Source organism: Gymnoscopelus microlampas, assembly GCF_963454915.1.
Source record: "Gymnoscopelus microlampas genome assembly, chromosome: 19".
NCBI lineage: Eukaryota > Metazoa > Chordata > Actinopteri > Myctophiformes > Myctophidae > Gymnoscopelus > Gymnoscopelus microlampas.
This window is the reverse complement of record NC_139956.1, coordinates 27658195-27685071: the sequence shown is the minus strand read 5'-3', so window position 1 is coordinate 27685071 and position 26877 is coordinate 27658195. Positions and strand designations below refer to the sequence as shown.

At 41.1% G+C, this 26877-nt stretch overlaps 3 protein-coding genes across 3 annotated transcripts in view; all 3 read right to left on the bottom strand.

Moving 5' to 3' along the window:
• LOC311034450 (uncharacterized protein) overlaps positions 1–6370 on the bottom strand; it is a 29438-nt gene extending 23068 nt beyond the window's left edge. The window contains exons 1-4 of the mRNA XM_084042331.1: positions 6313–6370; positions 2139–2635; positions 777–968; positions 152–247 (exon numbers count right to left, since the gene is read on the bottom strand). Of these exons, the coding sequence (XP_083898457.1) occupies positions 152–247; positions 777–968; positions 2139–2635; positions 6313–6319 (792 nt within the window). The 5' untranslated portion in view covers positions 6320–6370. The remainder of the gene's footprint in view (positions 1–151; positions 248–776; positions 969–2138; positions 2636–6312) is intronic.
• A 793-nt stretch (positions 6371–7163) lies between these two features.
• On the bottom strand, positions 7164–14055 carry LOC311035021 (E3 ubiquitin-protein ligase TRIM39-like). The gene is made up of 7 exons (XM_084043081.1): positions 13945–14055; positions 13256–13833; positions 12477–12572; positions 10243–10476; positions 9849–9996; positions 9173–9199; positions 7164–8059 (listed from the first exon to the last, which is right to left on the bottom strand). Exons 2-7 carry the CDS (start codon positions 13829–13831, stop codon positions 7509–7511), a joined length of 1632 nt encoding a protein of 543 aa, XP_083899207.1. The 5' UTR covers positions 13832–13833; positions 13945–14055; the 3' UTR covers positions 7164–7508.
• Positions 14056–24148: 10093 nt separating this feature from the next.
• On the bottom strand, positions 24149–26562 carry LOC311034448 (putative ATP-dependent DNA helicase Q1; the record flags this gene model as incomplete). The annotated part of the gene is made up of 3 exons (XM_084042328.1): positions 26227–26562; positions 25844–25923; positions 24149–25353 (listed from the first exon to the last, which is right to left on the bottom strand). Exons 1-3 carry the CDS (start codon positions 26298–26300, stop codon positions 24149–24151), a joined length of 1359 nt encoding a protein of 452 aa, XP_083898454.1. The 5' UTR covers positions 26301–26562.
• Between the last annotated feature and the right edge of the window lie 315 nt (positions 26563–26877).

Here is a 26877-nt window from a genome sequence, read left to right as displayed (position 1 = left end):
ATCAGTCGTGGCAACTGAGAACTTTAATCCATGAGGCTGTGTAACGCTGTGTGAGTGTACAATGTGTGCTCAGTCAACCTTGATCAGAGATAAGAAGGGCAGTGCAGCTCTCTAGTTTATACTCTGGCTCAGCAGCTCCCTGGGCACTCACCTTGATGACCCTGATGGACTGTTTAATCTCCTCCAGTTTCTTGGCTCTCTCCTTGATCAGAAGCTTCAGCTCTGACCTCCTCTTTCCCAAGTTACTCTGCAGGGAACAGAAAGTAATCAACCACCATGTCACCAGATAATATAGGAAGTGATATAGGAAGTATGATTGTGTCATACTGTATGTCTGCCTTCCTACCAAATGATGTATTATTTTATTAGCAAACTGATGATTATGGTGATTTTATGCACTTTAGATTACAACTTAATTTTGTGAAACTTCACCCAAACAGGCAAAAATAATAATGATGGCCTACAAGTAAAAATTAAGTATTTGTATAGAAATAGGAATTTCTGTTTAGAAATACACAGAAGACATTGGTATTTTTTGCAACACTATATTATTGATCTCATCACACCAGAACAATGGGATTTAAGATTAACACCAATAAAATACAATTAATAATATAAAACAATAAAATTAAACAGAACACAGTAAATACATATTAAGAAAATAATGTGACCAGGGCAGTCTCCATAATGCCCGATTTTAACTGAAAACTACCGTTAACCATTAAGCATCTTTGAGAGCCTGTATCATGTCAACCGAAGCCTTTCAGCATTCTCACCATCTTCTTCTTCCACTCGCGGTCGATGGCGACGATGTCGTGGGTCTTGTGTGCCGCCTCGGCACACTGGATACAGATGCAGGCGTGGTCCGTGCGACAGTACGCCTCCAGGAGGCGCTCATGCTTCCTGCAGATCTTCTCCTCCAGGTGGAGAGTGGGCGCGATCAGACGATGGGAGGTCAGAGATTTCACCTTCAGCAGGAGGAGAGAGAATGCGGGCAATGATGCTTGAAACATTTTGAAAGTATACGTAGGGCTGGGCAATACATCAACATTATATATGATCTTGCCATATGAGTAGATATGAGTAGACTAGATATCGACTGGTTGGATTTCGTTTATCCAACCAGGATACGATTTTGGATATCGTGTCATTTGTGTCGTGGCATAAGTCCTGTTTTTTCACGGTTTTCAACCACGTGGGATGTAGCGTTCCTATTCTGGGCATATGTCATAATAGGCGAGTGTCTTGAAAAAATCACACCCTGTGTGAAGAGAGTGGTGCCTTTGATGAGCCCCGTATTGATGTTGTCATCAATGTTTGTTTATTGGACATACACCCGGACACACAGACAAAGTCAGATATAGGAGTGGTTGGCACCACTCAAAAATCACACCCAGTGTGAAGAGAGTGGTGCCTTTGAAAGTGTAACTGGTTGCATCCTTGTGTTGCAATCAGCAACAATATGTTGTCACGTGACACGTGACAACATATTGTCACGTGTCACGTGAAGCTTGACCAATCAGCCGTGCTCAAACATACGGACGGACATACGGACGGACATACGGACGGACGGACATACGGACACACGGACAAAGTCAAATGTAGGAGTGGTTGGCACCACTCAAAAATAGCAGACCTACAAGCTCACGAGGCACCACAACACAACTCATTAGGATCTTGTAGATGGGCTATTTTTTGTAAAGAGATTTGGAATAGAGGAAAAAAGTACAGACCCCTGGGTGACCCGTGTCAAAGACTTAAGTCTTATACAGTGGCATTACCGATGATTATTTATCAAAAATTCCATTGCGTACTTTTTGAAAGCACTAGAAATGCCCATAATATCGCCACAATGTCGATATCAAGCTATTTGGTCTAACATATCATTATGTGATTTTCTCAATATCATAAACAGAACTGGCACATCCACTGGAGGGTGGGTGCTAGACAAATCTAGTGATATAGTCTGGCCATGCCAAGCAAGGTACTCTGGGTGCAGGCCAACAAAAATCACAGGCAATACAAAAATAAAAGTCAGAGCCCTGTAAGCCACAGTGTGCAGACTTTTATTATTGTATTGCCTGTGATTTTCTTCTATCACCCAGCCCTAGTGTCCGTAGGGAGGACAGAACCCTCACCTTCTTATGCTGTCGGAGGTGAGCCTCGCAGAACGACCCGGGGCAGTTCAGGCAAGACTTCAACGCCTTCATCTTCCTGCCGATGCACGAGTCGCACGGCACCTCCCCCGGCCGGGCGAAGTCCCCTCCGTCCGGGCTGTCCCCCGCGTGGGGGCTGGCTGAATTCAGATTGAGCGTGGACCCCCGCGAAGAGCCCCCTGCTGCGGGGACCCCTCCACCACCACCATTGCCACCTCCTTCAGCCACCATCAACCCCTGGAACTGGGCAGAGATCTCGGCCAGGACACGGTTGATGCTGAGCTCGGGCTTCTTGGTGTAGGACTTCTTGCACATGGGGCAGACGAACTTCTTGCTGTGGTTCCAGTAGCCCGTCAGGCAGGCCTTGCAGAAGCTGTGGCCGCAGGGTGTGGACACGGGCTCCACGAACACCTCCAGGCAGATGGAGCACTGGAACTGCTCCTCCGTAAGGGCCCGGGGACCCGGGGAGCCTGGAGCACCTTGGCAGGGGACAGAGGAGGAAGCGAAGTGGGTTATTCTGGAGAAATGCATTGTAAATTGGAGAGATTAACCACTTAACCCGATGGTGACTGGGGTCCTGAAGGGCTCGATATGGTCCGCTCCTTTTTTTCTCTTCTACACCAAATCGATTTGCTGAAAATAGCCTTAAAGCTTGTAGATCTGCTATTTTCTGCAAATGTTCGGCCCAGAATAAGTGTGCTAGGGTTCATGTAATGGGTTCCGAGATTGGGGTTCATGTGGTTAAACTCTATTATACTTTGTTGACCAGGGTCCCGCAGAGCTCTATACTAGGCCCACTCCTTTTCCCCCTCTACACCAAATCTCTTTGATGAAAATAGCTGATCTACAAGCTCACAATCCATTGCTATGCGACACATTGTGATCTTGTAAATCTGCTATTTTCGGCAAATGTTCTCCGAAGAATTCTGCTGTGAAGAGGTGAAAATCAGACCAGACTGCACAAAGCATTCTAGAGAACACAATAGAGTGACAGGATTTACATTAACTTTCAGCTAAATTCTCTTTGAAATGGAGAGAGAGATTGAGTGTGATGGAAGAAGGGAAGCTGGCTGGATAATAGCTGCACCAAGGAATTCATGGACAGAGGAATCAGCCAGGAATACGTGTAGATGCATGGGGAGATTTAGGTGGAGAGGAGAGGAGGAAATAAGACAGACAGGCTCTTCCTCTCCTGTTTGTTTGCTTTTTAGTTTTTCTGTCTACAATGAATGGCTAATCTATGCATGGGCGCAACAGTTAATCAAAATCGATTTAATCAAAAAGAAAAAAATATATAAATGAATCACTTTTGGCAGGGAAATGTATTTCTTGTCATTATACATCTGTTTTTGTTGTAAATGTATGTGAAGTCAGAATTGTGACAAAAAAAAAACGTTTTTTTTACTCAATGGTAGAATTAGGCTTAGATTTAAGATCTCTCATTTGGTAACTGGTATTAATGCATAAAAATGCAAAAGAATAGTAATCAGTGACTTTGGTTGTTTGCTGTAGGTGTGTTGATTTAGATTTTAGAGGATTCATTTACAATCATTTATTTACAAAGTATACTTCTGTAAAATCTAACTGAAAACAATCAACAAGTGCAGTTGTTATTGTAAATGGAACGTAGCCTACTCTGTCACAGGCCAGGAGGGAGTGGCGGAGCAGGTGCCTTTCAGTAGAAGATCCTGTATGGCTGCATTTTTTAAATACTTTCTCAACCTCCAGTGGAAAGAAAAGCTCTTTCAAAGCCACTTCCTGATGGGTGTGATTGAGCATCTTGTGTTTTCAGTTGTGTTTAGAGTGTATGTTTAATCTTCGTTTATCCATGATGGGGCCCATTGAAATAAACGACACGTTGTGAGCTGCAAACATGCTATTTTTTTTTTACATTTCTGTCACCTGTTCTGTATTTTTTAGATCTATTCTTTTTGCAAAGAGATTTGGTGTAGATGGAAAAAAAGGAGCAGACCATGTGTAGAACCTTAGGGTGAACACACAGACACCGGCCAACTAAGTATAATGGGAGTATTAAATTGTTTAATCCCAAAAATCTAACATCCAATATTACCCAAACTCTGAATTCTGTTCAGAATTGTGAGAAAGAAACTCACAATTCATGCTTTTTTTCATTTTTACTAAGTGGAGGAAATGGGCTTCCGTTAATTAATCTACTAATCGCCTCTTAATGAATTCATGTTTACTATCATCACTAATTGTTCCTCACATAGGCTTATAGCTCATGGATTTACACAAAATCCTCTCAGAGTGAACACTCATTCTACTGTGTAACAATCACACAAAAACCACAGCTTATGAAACATGACAGACCACAAGCAGCACCACTTCAGAAAGACAAACATTCAGTTTCATGACATGAACATTTTGAGCAATCACTGTTCTAGTCGTCTCGTAGATGTGTCGAACAACAGTTGTGGAAAGTAACTAAGTACATGTACTCAAGTATCGTTCTTAACGTGTACTTAATTTTATTTTAAGTACAAATTTGAGGTATCTTTGCTTTACTGGAGTATTTACAATTTTCTATATTTTTACTTCTACTCCACTACATCTCAGAGACAAATATTGTACTTTTACTCCACTACGATTATTTCAAAACTTTTGTTACTAGTGACTTTGTAGATTTAACATCCATTAACCACCTGCTATTTTCAAAAGATTTCTATACATATTGAACTTGTGAAATGGGCCAGTCTGCATTATGAGTACTTTTACTTTTGGTACTTTAAGTATATTTTGATGCCAATACTTTTGTACACTAAAGTACATTTTAAATACCAGACTTCTACTTGTAACATTTTGAGTATTTTTTCCAGCACTGTCGAACAACTTGTGGGTAGAGGATAGAGGCAGTAGGATACCAATTTTATCCAGTAAGGCCAGAAAACTCAGGATACAGGTTAAACAAGTGACATTGGAAGTGATGAAACAAATAAGAAATTGGAACTGGAACACAAGCAGATAAATTATCTTTGTTCTCTCCCCTGATTGGATGAAATCTGTAACCCACCTGGTAATGTATTTTCTGTTTACTAAACAGCTGAAGGGATGGCGAGACCCCAGTTCTCACATATATAGCAATGATTAGAATATGGAGCTTTAACCTTTTTACAGTAAACGCTTTGTTGTAACCAATAGATATCACATAATGCATCTTTTAAATGTTTAAGCCATGGGTCTTTAACAGGGGGTCCTGGACCCCTAGGGAGTCCTCAGAGTTACTACGTGTAATAGGAGCTTTTTTTCCCCTTCATATTAACCAAAATAGAAGCTCACAACGCGTTGCTCTGCAACGTGCTGTAAGCTTGTAGATCTGCTATTTTTTGGCGAAGACGTCTGGTGCAGAGGGGGAAAAAAGAGAAGACCAAGCACCAAGTACAGAACCAAGGTTCAAGTTTACTACGTATTGAGGGTTTAGGACCAGGATTAATGTGTTAAATATGTAGTGGGGGTCCCTGCTTCATCTCTGTCTCAGCTAAGGGGTCCAATTGGCCTGAAACATGTTGAAGCCCCCTGGTTTAAACGGTTCCTCATTTTACTGGGGTACCCCTGGAACCCCCTCATAGAGCCCTGGGGGTCTCTGCACCCCACTTTGCGAATGTTCTATGTCTCACATGTCTAATAACTTGTAGGCTTCTGCACCTAAAGTCAAGTCTTAAGTTCTGGTTGTCTGATAGGTTTGAAAATACTTCATAGAACGTTTCTATGAATGTTTTTCTATTAAGCTCCAAATTGATATTTACTGATATGTGTTTGATAATTTTTCCGGAAAAGATATCACAATTTTTGAATAGCCAAAAAATGCAATAATGGCTTAAATGTTTAAACGGTTCCTTATTTTGCTGGGGACCCCCTGGAGCCCCTAAAAGGACCCCTGGCTGTTCCCGGACCCCACATTGAGAACCACTGAACTAGAAGATTTGACTCTAAAAGTGCAGTATCCCACATGTTGCCAGACATGTTTACACAACTCCAATGTAGCATTTTGTCTCACCTTTACATGTGTGAATATAATAGACATGATATGTTCTACATTCCCAAGAAAGTAAGTTAATAGTATCATCACAAAAATAACATCAAACTACCAGTTTTAGAAATGAACAAGAATTAGATCAGCTAATGAAATAGAACTTACTTTGCATGGTTTCCTCTGGTCTATGGCAGCAGTCCTTTACTGCATGAGACTGTTTCCTCTGTCAATAATCAACAGAACAGGCAGGCAGGTGAGTTGTTCCTGAAACTCACCTGCCCCTCCCACTCTGTGACACACCCAATCTCCCACACACACACACACACACACACACACACACACACACACACGCACACCTCAGGTTTGTGTTATATACTTGTGAGGACATCGACAGTTTAAAACAGTGATTTCTTTTCATGAATACCTTTTTTTTAAATGACATTTTTAACCATGACCTTAAAGCCAAATAATTGCAGATCTACAAGCCCACAACGTGTCGAGCTATCAGCTATTTTTCGGTGCACGACACCAGCGCGTACCTAACTTCTTAATGTCTAATTCTAAACCTAAGCTCAACCTGAATTTGTATGTATCTTGAATTGTAAATGTCTCTTTAAAATTATCTTTTCAACCATAAAACAAACATTTTCCTTGTGAGGACCAGGAAAACGGTCACATGTCTATTTCTCATATTCTGCTATACTTGTGGGGACACGCGCACACACACACACACACACACACACACACACACACACAGATCAGATGCCACAATCTGCCATATTATCTACTGCCACACAATAAAATCCATTGAACTTGGAGCTACGAATGGATATAATTTATCCATTCGTAAGAGGATTTTACTCTATAAAGAGTCTTTATGCTTTATACTTTATACTTAAATGTTTAGTTTGTAATTATAGTATAATATTTAAACAACATTTCCTCTTTCAGAAATAACTTTTCAATAAATATAAATACATCTAGAGTAATATAATTATATTCACAATAGCATTCATTTTAAGGATGGCAACTTTAATGACAGTACATTGTAAATATAAGTAAGAGCGGATACATTTAGTCAACAGTTGCAGTACATTATGAAGCTGTAGGATATGGCAGAGTGGGGATTACAGTTCCCAGATTAGAGTGATAATGTCTGCAAATTGGACAAAAAAGATACATTATAAACATGTCAACAAGTGTAAAATGGAGCATTAGCATTATACTGCCTAGTAGGTAAATGTCATTACATTCTATTAAGACATGGGCTTGTGGTTACGTAAATATTCTTTACAGTATGACATGGATAACAGCAATTCTTTAATGTAATTACAATTTCAAACCGACAAGCTTCTGCTCATTCACTTTGAAATCTCTACGGTCATAATTTGCAGAGGAGCCGTCTCCTTCCTCTCCGCCGTCAAAGAAGGGTCAAACGTGGGGTATATTTTGTCCTTGAAGCAGCAGTTGTTGTACGTGAAGATGTGAGCCTTGGCCTCCACGTTATAGAAGGCCACCTTGCCATCGTCGTAATCCACGTACACCCCTATCTTCTTGGGCCGGGGAGACAGCGATATGGAGAACGGCTTCTTCTGGGCGAACACCACGTACTGCTTGCCGTCCTTGTGACCCATGGCCCACAGGCCTTTCTCGGGTGACGGCGTGACGTACTCCCTTCTGTTCACCGTGCTGGAGGCCACGCCCAACACCCAGTTGGATTTCTCTTGAACCCTGACCTCCCAGTAGTGGCGGCCCATGTTGAAGCCCTGCGTCGCCAGGGCACACAGGTTCTCCGTGAACCTCAGGGGATTGGTGGGAACTTTTTGTTTCTTCGGGGACTGCTTGACTTCTTTCCCGTCCTCGGACACGATGAGCCAGGGTCCCGCGGTGTCAGGGTCGATGGTGATGTCCTCTGTTTTCAAGACAAGGACCTGGGATTAGAAATTTTGGTTTGCAGGGATATGTTGTGTTCTCGGTTTGAAGCAGCAATCCAATACTTATTTTATGTTTATGTTATAACGTTGTTGATGTTGTGGTGGAAACCTATTGTTATACTTTCCATTGGTTGAATATTTATAAAACCCACAGACACACTCAATCACTTTATCTTAAAACAGCAAAAATAGCAAATCTACAAGCTTGTAGATCGGCTATTGTTGTCTGACACTGCAACCTGTGATTTCCCAGGTCTCATAAAATACTGCAATAATTCTGAACAGATTGCTGTCTTTCGTCTCTGTACTCTGCAAAGTTTGATTAATTAAGAGAGAGAGAGAGAGAGAGAGAGAGAGAGAGAGAGAGAGAGAGAGAGAGAGAGAGAGAGAGAGAGAGACAGTTATTGCTTGCCCTATTAAAATGCCTACATCTCGCATTGCATCACACCCCCCAACTCAAAAACATCATCTCGCGGCTATGAATAAAACATTATGTTAATGCAATGAAACTAGTACTTCTGCAGTGGTTGGAGGTGGTCTCCCAGAATTTCCATTGAGAAAGTTAGACCCTGGTTTCGGGTATAGGACACCAGGGTCTTGACAAGTAGTACTGCCTTAAGCTCATATTAAGCAAAATATATCCCCTGCAGGCCAAGTGGGGATTCCCTCTTGTCCAAGCAGTAGATGTATGGTAGACGTGGGAGACCAGGGTTCGAAACTTGGGTAGGACATTAAACCTACGGCTTGCAGCTTAAAGCAAGTAAAATCTAATGTATACTTACTGTACTTGCACTACAGTGTTGCTTGCAAAAACTTTACAGATTTTCAAACTAACATCTACAATGCAAACCTTAAGCCTTAAACTCAACTGGCTTTTGAAGATGGACGACTAAAATATGATTAAACATGAAGTTGACCACAACAATAAGTGTGACTAAAGGATTTAGGAGGTCAGAAGTATCGGTCTAATTTCTTTATAAATAGCACACAGAAAGAACTGCTTTTTTTTTTTTACGTTCTGTTTAGGGCCTACCTATGCTGTAAACTAATGGCAGGTTCAATACAAGTTTAATATTGAAAATTACACATACCGGCAAATAGTTGAATCTTCTTGAGCTCTGCAAAATGAAACACAAAAATTTTTTCAGTTATTGTTATGACAATTATATTCTTTATTTTAAATAACCACTTAGGAATTTGAACAGTTATTCTCAACCTATAACTACAGTAATTTCAAAGACCCTCTGTTTGATATCATTATGAATTAGGCCATGGACTCCCGTTTGAGTTTTACAAATCTGTTTACATTCTGTGTCGTGATTGGTTGAAAAATATTGTTTCCAGGGGAAATGTGCGACGGAATTCTCGCCCCTACAGACACTGCTTTAGGTCGTGACCAGACTTTTCTCTTCGCAGATGAGTAAGGCTGGGAACGAGGCTACAGACATAGTGGCCAAGCCAGCAGTTCTCAAAATAGGGTCCAGGGACCCCCAGGGGTCCTTGAGGGGGTTCCAGGGGGTCCCCAGCTAAAGTAGTTAATATAGCATGCAAATCAGTTTCACCACTCTGTAAGCCTACAGTATATACTGTACATAGGCTATTTTTTTATTCTGAATATTTTTGAAACATTTTAAAAACACAAATATTGTATGGGGGTCCCCAGTGGCACAACATATTTTCACATAGTGGTCCCAGGCCAAATATGGGCGTCCTTGACATGAAATGTTTGAGAACCACTGGGTCAAGCGATACTAGCATCAAGCTTACCAGCGGCTCCCTGATTTTCAATTTCCACGTTGACGAATTCCCTTGCCTTGCCCAGAGCAGCTCGTATGCAGCCCAAGAAATCCACTTCATACACTGGGATGGCTGACCAGTTCTGAAGAGAGTGTGTGTGGCAAATCTGGGTGTATTCCTGTTAAAATGTGAAAACTGGTTACATGTAGAGTAAAGCTTCCTTATTGTGTCTGTTCCATTATGTGAAAGAATACAATTAGGTTTCTACAGTATATGTATTTCCATTTGCTTAAAATAATAATAGTGTGTGCTGTTTAAAAAAAGTGCTGTACTCCAGTAAAGTGAAAGTACCTCAAAGTTGTTCTTAAGTACAGTACTTTAGGTAAATGTACTTAGTTTCTTTCCACCACTGGATAAAACAGACCTGTAGCAGTGACATGTGGTCGTCGATCTGCAAGAACTGCTCCAGTTCGGCGTACTTTTTCTCCAGAACAGAGATCTCCTCCTGCAGTTCACGCACAAAGCCCTCAAACCTCCTCTGCACCGCGTCATGTCTCGCCTCCATCTCCTCCATCAGTGTGGTGTGTGTCCTCTCCAAGGACTCCATCAGAGTGCTGAACGCCTGGACACTCGACTCCATTTCCTTCTGCGCGTTATCCTAAAATAAAGATATAACAGATAAGCCACATTACATATCATGTCCATGCATGCAGATAATTCAGTGGTTGTCAAAGTGGGGTTCGGGGACCCCCAGGTTTCAAGGAGGTATTCTAAAAAAAGATATTGGGAAATAATTTTAAAAACACCATTTTGAAACATTTGCATAACACAAATCTTGTTAGGCGGTGCAGGTGGGCCCCTAAGACAAAATATTTTCAAATGGGGGTCTGCGGCGAAATACATAATTTAATTTGGGGGTCCTTGACATGAGAACCACTGAGATAATTTGTACTTCGTAATTGCAATTTACGTGGTTGTCAATTCAGTTTATCTGTCCTTTACCTGTTATGAAACGCTGACTGAGTAGGACTACATTTTTTACATTCTGACCTTTAGATTTGAAGGTGCATTAGATTATCACCAAACAATAATTAAAGTATTCTATTTTGTACATTATATTACTTTTTTATCTTACACATATTTATTTATTTTATCTTACTACTTGTTAAGCTATTCTTATTTTTTATTCTCATTGAATCTTAGCTGTAGCTGTGCAGTATCTCTCTACTCTTACCTGTATCTGCCTTGTGCTTCATGCCTACTGTGGTGCTGCTACAGTATGACACCTGAATTTCCCCCCTGGGATCAGTAAAGGTCCATCTATCTTAATGGTTATCAACAGCGCAATTGAAGGGTTTGGACGTTTGTCACCCAGCAGTGGAGTCAGTATAGCTGATGCTAACCAGATAAAAGGTGGGCCTAATGAAAAGGTACAAGCCACCACAAGAACACTGGATTTTGTTGCATTTTATTTTGTCATTCCCGGCCTGAGTGCCCTGTCCTGTCCATTCCATTCCATTCCATTCCATTCCATTCCATTCCATTCAATTCAATTCAATTCAATTCAATTCAATTCAATTCAATTCATTGAGATGAGAAAATAAAAGTGGTCTACTGTACGTGGTTCTTCAAATAAAGGGGAATATGTCTGTTATAGTCAAACATGTGCATAGTCTTTGGTTAAAGGTTTTGAGAGTACCTGCATAGAACTCAGAGTGTAATCCCTGCATTGATTAGTTATCCGCCAGTTCACCTCCTTTCAAACTAGAGGCCTCTGTGTTCAAACTGAGGATTTTGCTCTCTGAAAAGAATTTGTCTTCAGAGACTGTACCCACGCTCCAACCACCTTAGGTATTTTCAGCAGAGCCAAGGGCATGCCAATGTGCAAGCATGATAGACAGTATTGACACACCTAAAATCTAACACACCCATTATTATTTGTATTAGCTGCAGCTGTGATGCGTACATCACTGTGCAGTGTGTACTATAAGGTCAGTGTTATGCAGCTTGCCATGTTTTTACCCTGCTGTAGTTTTTAACCTGAAGCGGAAAACAAACAAATTCAGCCTAGGGTTTCATGCCCCTTTGAAGTTTCTGTGTACCATTCTATCTTTTTAAGCACACATTCGACTGTTATGCTCTGCTTCACACCAAGTTTCCTGCAGCTTTAAATGGAATTAAACAACACATGGATATACTTATAACTGTATAATTATGTTTGGCAGTGTTTTTTCCACCGGGACCCCCACACCAGATTTGTGCAGTTAAAATGTTTCACAAATATTCCACATTTTTCACAAAAAATCCAAAACATAAAATTAAAATAGCAGATCTACAAGCTCTCAACACGTCGCAACGCGTCGCATGGCAGCGCGTTGTGAGCTTGTAGCTCGTCTATTTTCAAATAGCCGATGCACATAATTATGTTTAAAGTGCTCTCATGGCCTATAAATAGTCGCTTCTTTTGGGCTTGTTTCCATAGACCTAGGTTCCTTATTTCTCTTGCAAAATCTGGCAACGCTGACAGCCATGCAGCACATGGCATCGGCTGGAATCGATGTGGCAAACATATGGTGGTCACACTGACTGACCGTTCACCCGTGCCCTGGCTGGCACAGTGTTTTTTAAATGGACAGATGGACATGCGTTTGAACCCACCCTGCTTCGTTCCATGCAACAGTTGATCTCCTCAACCCTCTTGTGTCTGTCTTTTATCATCAGCTCCACCTCCCTCTCTCTCCTCCTGATCTGGGACTGAGAGAAAGAGAGAAAAGAATAGATAGGAACAAAAGGAGAGTGATTAACTACTGTTGTACCCCTACGTGATTAACTACTGTATGCTTACTCAACAGTAGCCTACTGTTCGTTTTGCCCCGAACAGCAAACTGATTGACGTAATCTATCGAATAAAATAATTGATAATAGAAACATTTAAAGTTAATATAAAATACATCAAATAACAGATTGGCAGATTTTTTTGGCATCGATTCATTGATATAATTATGTAAAATAAAAGATTATCAGGAATCTATAAGAAAATAAGCAATAGTTGCAGACTTATGGTTGAGTAAATAAATCAAATACAAAAGTGCACATGCTCCTCGGAGGCCAGATCTCCGCAAGATGACCAACGGTTCAAGAGTTATATACTGTAAGGCCAAAATGTAAAGCAGCCTGGTATAGCGTGTATGTACTGTACTCTATAATACATGTAATGTACATATGGTTTGCTAAAAAGTTCTCTAAAAGATTCAAGTTGATAGGCGAAGGTGTAACACATAATAATACAAAATGACACCTTCTGAATGATGGTAGGCAACTTAAGTTGCTTTGTTGATACAGTAGAATGGTTAACACTACTACTAGACATTGGATTATTTTTTTTAAGGAAATGAGAGCATTTATAAAAGTCTGTAAATGACAACTGCACATCTCACCATTTTTAGCTGTACCTCCGTCTCCACAGTCACCACTTGGTGCCGGCTGTGGTCAGTCTCTGCACAGAACTGACAGACAAACTCCTCCTCTTTTCTGCAGAACCATTCCAGGATCTTGTTGTGCGTCTTGCAGATCCTCTCTTCCAGGTTGTTCACCGGGTCTATCAGCGTGTGTTTACTCAGAACCATGGCCGTCTTGTGGGGCTCCAGGTGAGCCTCGCAGTAAGACGCCATGCACACCAGGCAGGACTTCAGGGCCTTGAACTGCAGGCCCACGCAGACGTCACATGGCACTTCGCCGGGTTTGGCCGCGCAGGCTTCGCCGATCGACACCGGCTGCTTTGGGTTCTTGTTTTTAAAGAACTCGACGACCTCCCGGAACGAGGTATTTATCCGAAGTTCTGGTCGTTTGTAAAATGTCTCCTTGCACAGGGGGCATCGACACACGTCCCAGCTGTCCCAGTATGTTTCCAGACACGTCTTGCAGAAGTTGTGGCCGCATGGCGTGGACACCGGATCAGTGAACAGCTCCAGACATACCGAACAACGAAACTGATGCTCAGCCAGCGTCGACATGACTGCAAATACAAAAGTTAATCATGATTAGATGGATACAAATTGCTGCAGTATGTCATGGATGAAATTTAAATTGATTGAATAGATTAGAGCTCCCAAATGAACTCCCTTACCTGCCAAATCGTTCAAACATGCAGACTAGACAAAGTAAACGCACTTGGCTGTGCCGGGCATATCTGGTAAATGTGGAGCCACCTCCTCATACATGGTTTCACCTATCTGTTCACCCACCTGTTCCTTGATCAAACTGGTTTATTGGTATGCCAGGCAGTTTCTAAGCACACGCAATGATACTATGAGGAAATAAATTATCAGATTATCGGTTGGGGAGAGTAGGTGATTACATAATGCAGTGATACACAAATTGTCATTTCAAAATCTAGAAAGAAGAAAAAGGATTTCACGGAAACAAGTCTTGAAATAAATAATTGAATATGCAGATTATTATAACATCACTAAGAAATTCACATATTTTACGCTAGAAGAAATGTCTACTTGTAGGCCGACTGTATGATCCATGGATGTTGGAGGCAACAGTAGTGCAAGATATCCACTGCACTTAGCGAGTAATGCGGTAGATTACAAACTATAGTTTTAAACAAGTAGATTAGATTAGACTTTATTGTCCCAGAAGGATTTTTCAGCCTGTTCAACATAGAAACACATAAGTGACATAACAAACAGTAGCATACAACACATAGACATCTCCAAATCCATACTTCCCAGCGCACAACATGTCAGTTTGTTTAATGATGCAATGTCCAAGTGGACAAAACTCCAGCTAAATGTTTTAATGAACTCTCACTACATACCCTTGCTACCGCCGCCGGGGGAAACCCTGAGAAGAGGAAATAGTCTATAATTCACCCTGCTGTAGGCCTACATAACCTGCCCATGGCTGGTTGTTCCAAGAAGACAGCAGACTAAAGGCATTTGCCTGCATTTGCTGTGACATAAGCACTTAAACCCTATACTTAGTTGACCGGATTCCTCCAGGGCTCTGTACTAGGCCCCCTCCTATTTTCATTCTACATTAATATCTTTGCCGAAAATGGATCGGCTATTTTCACTGAATGTTTGCTAACGAGGACACCTCAGCTTCCTGGATGGCAGATTTTTACATGTTTACATGTTTAGTGTGATAAGGGAAACAGGTGGTATTTGGTGCAACTTAGAGGATGTGTCTTAGTTACACCAAAAGTGTTTATTAAAACAAACATTTAAGAAGGACGTGAGGTTAATACAAGAACAAATAAAGTTAGAAGAAGTATTTTATGAATGTGGTTTGGTGATAAGCATGTGTAAGCACCGGTTTTGTGGAATAAGTGCAAATCATGTGTTTTAGGACCCTGACCAGTGCATGAACTCATGAACCGGTAAAGGTACTCAAATGTTTACTTAAGTAAACTTATCAATACTGCAATGTACTGTATGTCTACAGATGCAACACGTGGTGGACCCTTTTGCTTCTGGAAGGTTGACATAATAAAATAGTAGGGCTGGTCAATATGACTTTCTTCTGCCTCCTGGAAAGTGGACACAGAAAACACTTTTTTTTCTTGTGATGTAAAAGAATATTTTCTTTGTTTTTGACTCTGGGGACACACCAATTTTTTTTGTGTAGAGACAGGAACTTGGTTAGGCTCCTCCCCTTTCATATTAGTCCACATCCTACCGGATGCTTCTGTGTTTATTTCTACTAACAACACTACATGTTTAAGGCACTGTGGTAGTGACAGATTATGTAACCATACAGTGTGCTTCTGTGGCAATAGTCAGGAAGCTATAGTTTTCTGTTTTTTTTTCTCCTTTTCTTTTTTCTAATGATCGTATACATCTTAACACTTTTGATGATATGACTAAATCTTTTTGATAGATGTGGTGTTGTTGGAATATCTCCCTAATTGTAAGATTAACTGTAAAAAATATTATGAATCATAAGACAACTATTTATCTTGTGAGGAGCAGTACAAATTGTCCTCACATCATCTCACAAGTCTATTTCTCAAAGTCAGCTACGCAGTACTTGTGGGGAAATCTGGCCCTCACAGGTATATAGTAAAAGTACACACACACACTCACGTGTGCACACGCACACACACACGCACACGCAATTGCTACAGTAGCTATGTTCTCCTGTACTGACCTTGAGCAGCCATTACCCTACAGCCAGTTCATGGCAGTGATGATATAACACGACCAAAACTTAGAGTTTTCTCTCTCTCTCTCTCTCTCTCTCTCTCTCTCTCTCTCTCTCCAGAAGATGAATGAACAAAGCATTATACCAATGTGTATGGTACACAATATAACTAGCACTTTCACAGTGATTGGAGGTGGTCTTCTCTTCCTCTGAGAAATCTAGATCCTGTCGACAAGTATCACTGCCTTAAGCTCATAAGCGCAATATCTGGCCACGGCCAAACAGGGACTGCCTCTTTGCTGAGTGGTAGATATTTGGTATCTTGTATGGCGGTCCCTGGTTTGAAATCCCGGTAGGGTAGATTGCAGCTTTTAAGTCATTTTGTTCTCCTTTCTTGCTTTCATTTTCCGTGTTTTTACCGTCACACTGACTGCATTTACATGCACACAATACTCTAGTCTGTGGGGTCTATTAGGTGAAAGTGAAGGGTGGATTTGGAGCATTAACGGGTCAATGGCCTTTTCCCATAAAAAAGTAAAACCTGGGTTTACATGGATTTGTTGGTCAAAGGTCAGAGAGGCATAATGCATGATATGAACCTGATATTAAATGATATCCCCCCACTGTCTAGTCAGCCACCCCCCCCCCCCCCCCCCCCCCAACACTGATGATGTACTGTATGCTGTAGGTGTACACATTTTATAGCAAACTCTACATATCGTTGCAGAAACTCCATCTTTTATGCTTTTTCGTAAATTAACGGTTAACGCCCTACTTGATCATACTACAGCGGCACACAAAAACCGTCACATCGAAAATAGCAGATCTATGAGTGCGAAACACGGCACGAAGCGTGGCACGAAGCGTCAGGTTTTACACTTGCAGATCTGCTACGATTGATACTTATGAAATTTGAATTCTGAAAAGTAACAGTTTTGGACATATGAGGTTTCCACCCGACAGAGACGACATCTGATACTAGTTGTAGTTCTAAATGTTCCCTATTGCACATTTCCCACTGCTGGTAAGGATTTTTGCTGCTAAAATTCCTTGTACAGAAGGTTTACAGTGGGCGTCTTGCCTGTACTTTTTAGCCTTTATTTGTATATTTTATTATCTTATCTTATGTTTCTTGTTCTTTTTATTTCTTTATGTATATTTTACCTCTGTTGTTGTTGCACAGTTTTATGGCCATGCCGCACCGACATCTAACGGCTTGTACCTCGAATCTTTTATTCATGATTCTTGATTCTCTTGATTTTTGATTCTTGACTCAGCAGCAGGCATCTCCCTGTGGTGACAAATGGCAGGACTCACAGGAGCCTTTAGTCAGACAGATTTTGTCATGGTTTTCTCAGTTTACCCAGCGGGGTTTAGCGCTTTCCTATGAAAAAAGGCTGGCTTTGAACACCCTGCCACTCAGTATGTTGTCATTTTTATATAAACAACCATGCTGACGCCAAATCTGGGTCAAATTCCTCCGTGACTGTTTTGAGAACATGTAGGCCGGCTCTACTGTAAATCAGATCATGGTGTTGACATGCATGGCAAAAGGATTTGCCATTTGCTGGGTTACAGTGTTTATGGCCTCATTATGATTCTGAATAAGAAGACCAATAATATTGGCAATTTACTTTTACATTGCCTATATGATTTGTATATGATTGGAAGAGCAGATTGGTGTGCACACAGTATATGGATTGTTCATGGTGTTCATCATGCCTGTTCATTTGTACGTTAGGTTGTATGTTAGGTTGTGAACACTTTGGAAAGCAACATTACCTTTTGCATATACTGTAGGCATACTTTGGTTTTAACCACTTAAACCCCAGCATCCTTATTGTGGGGAAAGCTTTCGCAGAAAACAGCCAAGCTCACAACGTGTAGTCGATCGTCTATACACACACACACACACACACACACACACACACACACACACACACACACACACACACACACACTGCACACACACACACACACACACACACACACACACACACACACACACACACACACTCAAAATGAGCTCTTTAGTATCCCCATTCAAGCTATGGCGACTGCAATCTGCCATAGCCACCACTAGGGGGAAACCTTGGGCCATCATTGAAAACAAACAGCAGGTGGCTCCAGTAATGGATTCTGCCCCTTTAGCTTTCCATTGACATTATCATTTCTGCCAAATGCTGTTACCCATAGTGACTTACAATTACTGGAACAGTGGAATACAAGCACAAGCAGCCATTGTAAGAGTGCACACAGTTCAGAGAGAACCACAACACCCAGACAAATGGACCAAACAAACATTCCTACCTCTCAAGAATGTTTAAAGGCAGCTGTGACTTGGTGGTCTAGTGCTATAAATGAAGGCTCTTGACTGTGTGTAGACTTCAGCATGGCGAAGTAATAAACTTCTCATTCTCTAGTGCTGTCTCCACTTGAGAACCTTGGTTTCGGTTCTCAAGGGAGGTTGATTTCTCTCCCTTTTGTTTTGTGTCACGGAGACAGTTAGCATTCCACTCCAGTGGTATTTACTCACTCACTTACTTACTTGCTTACTTAACTTACTGCCCTTCATGCCTATTACAATGTAAGGCAGCAACAAAGGATCTCCACTCCTGTCTGTTGTGGGCAAGCTATACATTTGGCATATATCCTGTCGCCAAATGATCAAAACTCTGTGTATATATATAGGTGTAGAATTCAGTGTAAGCACAGGGAACGTGCATACGTCTCTTTGTCAGATTTATAAAACCCTACGTCTATTCCCACTAATCTCTCAAGACAGATTGTTCTGTTAGCACCACATGCCCTAAACATGTAGTGTTGTTGTAAGTAGGAATAAACAAAGAAGCACCAGGGAGGAAGTGGACTAAGAAAGGGGAGGAGCCAAACTGAGTTCCTGTTTCTACACAAAAAAAAGTTTTTTTTTTTTTTACTGAATGGGTTCCCAGATTGATTCTTACTGATTGATTCTCACTGACACGGGGGTACCTGACCAAGTGGCAAAATATGACACATTGGGGACAACAAGGAAATGCGGACCATATAGACTCAAACAAGGCAGGTCATAAGGACAGAAGCAGGACTGCAGGAGCGCCCGCGTCTAGCGGTGGCCGCTTGATTCGGAGCCGTCCGACTTGTATACCAATATGGTGAGAAACAATTATAATCGTTCCGTCGTGGTCAACATAATATACGAGTAGGTGATGCGTTACAACACGTGTGTATATTCCTACATGATTTTTCCTGATAAATCTCAACCATGCTAAATTGTGCCCCCAATGTGCACAATCCTATCCCACCCATTAAGTCCCACAATTAACCATAAATGGTTAATGGTAATTTGAGTAGCCCAGGGGTGCTCTACAACTGAAACCAGTGGGGGAGGGGGGGATTTTTAAGTAAGTGTTAAATAGCTCTATATTCCCCATTGCTATAATATACTGTAGCAATATTACTATAGAGTGTTTGTTCAGTAACAGGAGTCTCCTTGTCTTTCCAGCTACATTTTCACATCGGGATACCAATAATCAAGAGAGAGAACTCACGATACAGGATACAGGATAAACACGTGAAATTGGAAGCAATGAAACAAAAACAACTAACAGACGAAATTGGAACTGGCTGATTAATGGTTTCTCTTTTCTGATTGGAGGACATTGGTGACCCACCTGAAAAAGTATTTTCTGTTTATTAAAGATCTGGAGAGACGGGGAGACCCCTTGTTACTGAACAAACACTCTATAGCAATGATTACTATCAGAATTTACTCGAGTAACTTTAACTTTTGAACAAAAAACGTCTTTGTTTTAACTATGGTATATCAATATTTAAGCATAGATTTGCCAGCAACATTATAACGCTATTTCTCTACCAGTCATAGCACACAGCGTGGAGTCTGCTCTCTATGCTACTGTGTATGCTACTCAGAATTAAGTAGTAATGTGTTGCGCTAGGCCTTCGAGCAACATCAGAATCACATTTGCATGATCACAAATAATGTGGACGTTTATATTAAGAAAATGAGAAGTTGTTCTGACTCGGTGGGCTTTATTGCAAGTGGTGCATGGCTAGGTGTCAAATAAATGTGTTAATGTTCAACAAAGTTGAACGTTGGAGCATTTTGTTTCACATCCTAAAGCTCCATCCCTTCGCTTGCATAGAATGGAAGTGATTGTGTTATATTGTGTAGGCTCTACTGTCAATGTCAACAAAAATGTCTTTTACACAAATTAGGGACGTCAAAATGTCAAGTTAACGTAGCTGACTTAGAAGAGAAATCTAACCTGCAAGTGCAGTTTTCTTAATACTGATGCTATGATGCTATAATCCCCCCTATTATTTAGCATATCATTGCTGTCGGGCAGAAACCTCTTATCTCCACATTTTAACTTTTCGTGTTTTTTCCATAAATTACGCCCTATTTGATCATACTACAGCGTCACACAAAAGCATCAAAAGTAGAAGATCTACAAACTCAAAATGCGGCACCCAGCAACGCGTTTTGAGCTTTTAGATCTGCTACTTTTGATATTTTTGAATTTCAATACTGAAAAGTATACAGTTTTGGAGGTTTCCACCCAACAGAGACAATATATTACAATGTCTGAGGAACCAGAACAAAATCATTTTACTCTTATGTGCCCGTACACAACATGTGACAATAAAAAACCTTGAACATTGAACAGTAATTGTTCTGAGAAGGTATATACGTATATACCATACGCTCCGCTGAGTCAAACTTGATTTAATTTACCACTTTCAGTGTCATGTCTTTTACCAGGTCAGTGGCCTTGTGGGTAGAGTGTCCACCCTGAGACTCGGACGTCGGGTTCGATCCCAGCCCGGGTCTTATCAAAGACTCAAAAAATGGGACCCGGTACCTCGCTGCTTGGCACTCAGTATCAAGGGTCCACCTCCGGACCTCCCTGTGACATATAGGGATGCAAATTATCGATCAATTCATTAATTGATAATTGATAACCTTATCAACCGATTAACCGGTTAACTGATAAGCAGCGTTTTTTTTTAAATCTGAGAATCTTAATTTCAGATAAAAAAAAAAATCCTAAAAAAAAGTGCTTAGGAGCCGAGATACAGCCTTTTTCAGTAAGTTAAACAAGAAGTGAATGGAGCAGAAAATCTTCAAATCATCATATCTTGGGTTCTGAACATTAAAAAAAGAAAAAAAAAAAGTTTTTTATTTTTTCAATTAATTGTTAATTGTTTGATTTAATCGGATAATTTCTTAATCGATTAATTCGATTAATCGATTAATTGTTAACATCCCTAGTGACATACTAACGTTATGTCCAGGGGATGTACTTGTACATCAAGCTGCCTCACACTAGAGAAACAGGAGGTGCCACATGGCTCGGCTCGGCTTACTAAGCTCAGGCTTACTAACTTAGTGTCATGTTTAGTTAATAGTTTGTGATTTGGAAATATCTGGCTGTTTTCGTATCTGTTAGGTCAACATGGTTATGAGGTGGTGTGCCGTGCACACAGGAGATGTGATTGTGTTTTTAATCCATATTTTTGTTATTTCTGGTGTGGATTTATGCTCTTAAATTCTACTGCTAGGCTAGAACAGCAGCCTGACTACTCGCATTACTGTAGAGAAGTTCGTTTTTTTTTATGGGCATTCGTCTAAAGCAGGGGTCTTCAACGTTTTTCAGGCCAAGGACCCCTTAGCTGAGAGAGAGATGAAGCAGGGACCCCTCACTACATTGTTTACCATTGGGTTGCAGATTAAACTTTTTCATAGATTTCATAGTTTGCTTCATCGGCTATCATCAGTGTTGTGTAATTTCATGTTTTTCGTTCATTTCTGACATTTGACCACTTAAACCTTCAATACTTAGTAGTACTTGATTTGCTCCTCTTCCCCCCTACACCAAACCTCTTTGCCGAAAATAGTCGCTGCGAGGCGTTGTGAGCTTGTAGATATGCTATTTTCGGCTTTTGTTCCCCTGTGTGTTCTGTTCTTGTGACGTCATCATGTTCCATCCTCATGATGTGTCCAATCCATCTTCAGCGCCTACTCATGATGACGGTGTCTATGATCTCTTAACCTCGCGTCGCCAGGCTCTAATGTTCTCTCGATTTCCCTGAACCTCCTAATGTGAAGTGAGCTCAGAGAGGTTGTTTCCTGTGTTGTTTCCTGTCAATCTGCAGCATTGGAAGTGTAGCAGGTTGGAAGGAAAAAAGCGTTGCAATTTTATCTTTGTACTTACTGAACTGTACTGTACTGGAATGACTTTCACACACTGTTCAGACTTTTGGAGGTGTTTCTAGCCTTGCTGAGTCGACTCAGGATGTCTCTGCCTGCTCCACTATTGTATCTGGCAGTGCTGTCTAGATATCGTCTCTGTCGGCTGGAAATTACATTTTGTCCAAAACTGTTACTTTTCAGGATTCAAATAAAAAAATATCAAACGCAGATCTACCAGCTCAAAACGTGTCGCTTTGCGCCAAGTTTTGAGCTTGTCGATCTGCTTTTTTTATGCGACGCTGTAGTATGATCAAGTAGGACGTTAATTTACTAAAAAACACAAAAAGTTTAAATATGGAGATAAGTTTCTGCCCCGACAGAAACGATATGTAAATTCTTCAGTGGTAGGTATGTTTGTGTTACAGGTACCAGGATCTGGCACCTTAACCTGACGCTACCAGATCCAAGAAGCTTGCTCCACACATTTGTTTCACAGCTTATTTGGATCTGGGATCTCGGGAGCCAATTCGATGACGGGGCTGTTCCTTTTTTTCAAGATACTTGGTAGATGATTGGATGGGACCGTCTGTCTATCACCGTGTGGGCGTGCAAACACAACCAATCATATCGATGTGTCTACGTGACGTATGGTAGGAGCGACACCAGGAAATCACCATCGTAGTCCAGTATTTCACCACAACAACAAGAACTCTCAAGAAGTTGCTAAAAAAAAGTTATCATGGAGGTCGGAGATTTTTGCCGATTTTGTAACACGAATCTGCGCATAAAAGGTATTTTAACGGGTACAAGGAAGATATTTGATAAGCCTCAGCCTGCAAACGAAACAAGTATTAACGAACGCCTGATAGCGTTAGCTTTAACACTGTTTAAAGACCCCTCCGTATCGTGTCGCATGTTTGGTCATGTCTTCGCTTGCTTCAAAGAATGGAAGACGATTTTTCCATTTTAAGGCGATGGGAAAAAGAGGACAAAGACAGAAGACCTCCAGAAACGGCTACCGCTACAGCAGAAACACCGACGTCACCTGAGGCATCCTGCCTGTGGTCACCAAACTCTCCTCTCAGCGTTAAAGCGTTTTACTCTTGAGTCTGAGTCAGTCAATAATATAGCCTTACAGTCTTTCAACATGTCCACGATACACTTTAGATAACGTAAATCTCATTGTGCTATAAAAGTCTGTGCAATAACTCCTGCCAAGTAGTCAAAAATGTTGCAATAATTCACTGTTGCTGTTCATCAATGACTGGACCAAGTGCATCTTTATTTTTCTCATTACTTTCACACACAGAAAATATGTATCTCGAATTTGCACTGTTTAACAAAGGGTACTTGAAAGGGATATGAGAGTGTACATAGTTAGGACCCTATTGAATATAGGCTACGCATGTTGTATTGTTTTTATAATCCTGTTATATATATATTGTTGTGATTTTCCCCTACCTGAGTATGCGCAACTATAGCATTTAGTTGTTTTTTTATAAATAAATATTTTAATTTGCCTCACTTGTTCATGTTTACTTTCTAAAACAACATCATAACATGTTTGTACAGTATCAAAGTTGGATCCCATGTGTAAAATGGCAAACTGATCAATGCCTCTATAGCCTAATGATTTGAAACAATCAATTTTAACATGGGGGAGAAAAGCAGGGATTAAGAGTCATCATGCATAGTGAAAAGGGTGACATACAGTACCAGGACAGATGTAAAACAATGATGTACTTATTTTGTGATAAAAGGTTATCAATCTAAAAGTGATATATTTGCATACCTGGAAAAGAAACAACACCAGATTTTTTGCAGCGACAAACTTTTAATCACTTGCTTATGTTCAAATTACATACAAAACCATTTTAATCATGAGCATTCAGTCAACTAAATATTCCACAGCTTTAATTGACAACCAATGTGAGTCTTATAAGAGCCTTTAATGGCCAACTGCTTATTCGTCAGACGATTCTGAGCTGCTGTGCTGTGTTCCCATTTCAAAGTCCTCATCATCTTCATCAAAATACCCTGTATAATCGATGTCTGGCTCAGTGAAGCTATCCTCTTGAGAAGAAGGCTCTACATCCTCAATGTCACCAAAGACTTCATTGATGATTAGCAGAATTTCTCTTGCATGTTTTTTTCTGAATACGGGAAGGTTTCTAAGAATGTAAGACAAGTCAAATATGTGTGTGCAGCGTTCTACTACTGCATCAATGAGCTCAGCACTGAAACCAGTACATGCTGACTTGCTAGTGTAGACATGTGCTGTGTCTTTTTCTAAACAACTCATATACTCCTCTAACATTTCCCCGATAAGAGATTTGTCCTCTTGTGTTACCACTCTACATTTCCCTTGCATGCCAGCATCTTGTTCTATTACCTCATGTTTGGGGCTAGGCTCGTCACAATCTTCACCTGCACATGAACATACAGAGTGGCAATAGCTGCAGCAGACATGCCCTGGCTCTACACTTGTTGGCTGGTTTTCAAAATGGCCGTACAGTGCTTTTCTAAAGCAGCTCTTAGTGCCAGTGTGTATCAGTTCTTTCACTTCTGGACCAGCACTTACAGTTTTTTTTATAGCATACAAAATTGCATGTGACTGTAACCCATTTCTGCCAGCCCTTCCAACTTTTTGAACAATGTCTTCAACATCCTCTGGCAAACCATACATTACAACATGAGAAACATTAGGGAAATTCAAGCCCATCCCAAGAGCTGTTGTTGCAACAACCACTCGGCAGCTCCCCTCTCCCTCTCCACTAAAGGAGGCCAAAACTCTGTCTTTGTACTTTGACAGTGTGTTGCTGTGGAAAATTCCTATAAGGTGGTTCTCAGCCTTCTGATCCTGGTCTCTGTTAACCCAAGCATCTTCTCCCAATTCTGCTTTAAGATAGGTGAACACTCTCCCAACTAACTTCAGTGTTCTGCAATAGATTATGATGGGAGACATTGATAGACCCTTATCTTTGACCTCCTTTACTACCCAGTCCATACAGTTCAAGTTATCAGCAGGAACCCGACTCAGTCCCAGCCGGATGTTTCTCCTGTTTGGGCTAACAGTCACGAGAGTTGCCTCCTCCATATTCAGCATCCTGGTCACACGGCCTCTGTTCTTGTTATCAGCAGATGCTGTCAACGCTAAAACAGGTAAACCTGAAAGACAATAAGTGCACATATATCAGCAAAGAAGCATTAATGAAGAACTGCAGTAGGCTACACTTTCTATAGTGTTATAAAGGGGAAATAATTAGGTTATTTATGTTATCGGGTAGCTTCAGGTAAAGACTGACATTTCCACATATCATACTGTATTTTCTTTACATGACAAATAACTACACTTGGACAGCACCAACTTCTATGATCTGCTCCTGTACCTGTAGTGTAAACACCCCTCCCCCTAACCTGGCTAAACAGGGGGGTTAACAGCCTGCCCAAGTTGCCAGCACAACACACCCCTCCCCCTAACATTAAAAATAGGGGGATTAACCTAACCAGCCCAATGCACACACAACCCCCCCCCCCCCCCCCCCCCCCCCCCAACATTAACCCCCTCAGGTAGCAGCACAATGCAGCCCCCTTTTATGGATTGATATTAATTAATCATGTATTTAATCATGTAGCATTACTGTGTTTCAAAACTCACCTTCTTTGACTATGGATCTTAGTTCATTCAGCCTGGAAAAGGCTTCTCTGAAGGCTGGCTTTCCGTTTGCTCCCAGTCCCCTGGTTGAAAGAAAAATAAATCCTACATTGAGTCTAGGTAGCAGCAATAGTAACGTGCATAGTTGCATTACAACAATACAGTTAGAGTAAGATCTGTGTTTAACATTTGGTCTGTTTGTGTGTGTTAGCTTATTGTTTATAATATAATGTTTGACCTAAATAAAACATAAATGTTACAAACACTTCGTCTTTGAACTACTGTAACCGTAACACGCTGCTCTGTTTTGTTTTACAGTTTAACATTACAGTGTATGTGTAGTGTAACAATTACACTATACAGCCATTTAACGGCGTTTAGCTTACCATTTGTATGCGACGTGAACTTCATCGACGACAATGCCCAGTAGGTTTTCACGATACACTTGTGAGGAAAGCATATCACGCCATTTATCTTCCAGTAACCACGTCTCCGGGCTACCAAAGACCAGCTGACATCGGCCGTCGAGGATGTCGGTGTGTGCTGCATTATCTACGAGTTGCGCAGCATAGAGTCCCAGATTCGTAGCCTCTTTGATTTGATCTGCTACGAGGGCAGTCAAAGGAGATACGACGATCAATATAGGCTTCGGCTTCGTCCCCAGTTCTTTCGCTACCAGTGGAGCTAGTTGGTAAATTAAACTCTTGCCGAAGCCAGTCGGGAGGAGAGCAAAAACATCTTTTCCACGCAGAAAAGCCTTCAGTGCCAAACTTTGCTCTTCTTTCAAAGAAGAAATATTGTCCAGTTGAGAAATAACTAATGTTATTGCAGCATCTATCGTCATATCGGTGTTGCTCATGGTAGCGGCAGTGCCGGCTGCAGACAGTAATAAGCAGGGGGGCATTAATTATTCTAGGGGGGGCACCTGTCTGTCCCTCACGCACGCGCGCGCAGCGCGCGTGCGTGAGGGACCCGTGCGCGCCGGCGCGAAGCGCCGGCGCGCGATTTTTTTCGGTTATTGGATGGATATTTTACTT

Bases quoted from the DNA above. Each gene is read 5' to 3' on its own strand.
- LOC311035021 (XM_084043081.1), bottom strand. From the start codon at position 13,831: ATGTCGACGCTGGCTGAGCATCAGTTTCGTTGTTCGGTATGTCTGGAG. The intron at 12,573-13,255 runs GTGAGATGTGCA...TCTTTCTCTCAG, and splicing joins CGGAGGTACAGCTAAAAATG to TCCCAGATCAGGAGGAGAGA. The intron at 10,477-12,476 runs GTGGGTTCAAAC...TCTTTATTTTAG, and splicing joins GTTGCATGGAACGAAGCAGG to GATAACGCGCAGAAGGAAAT.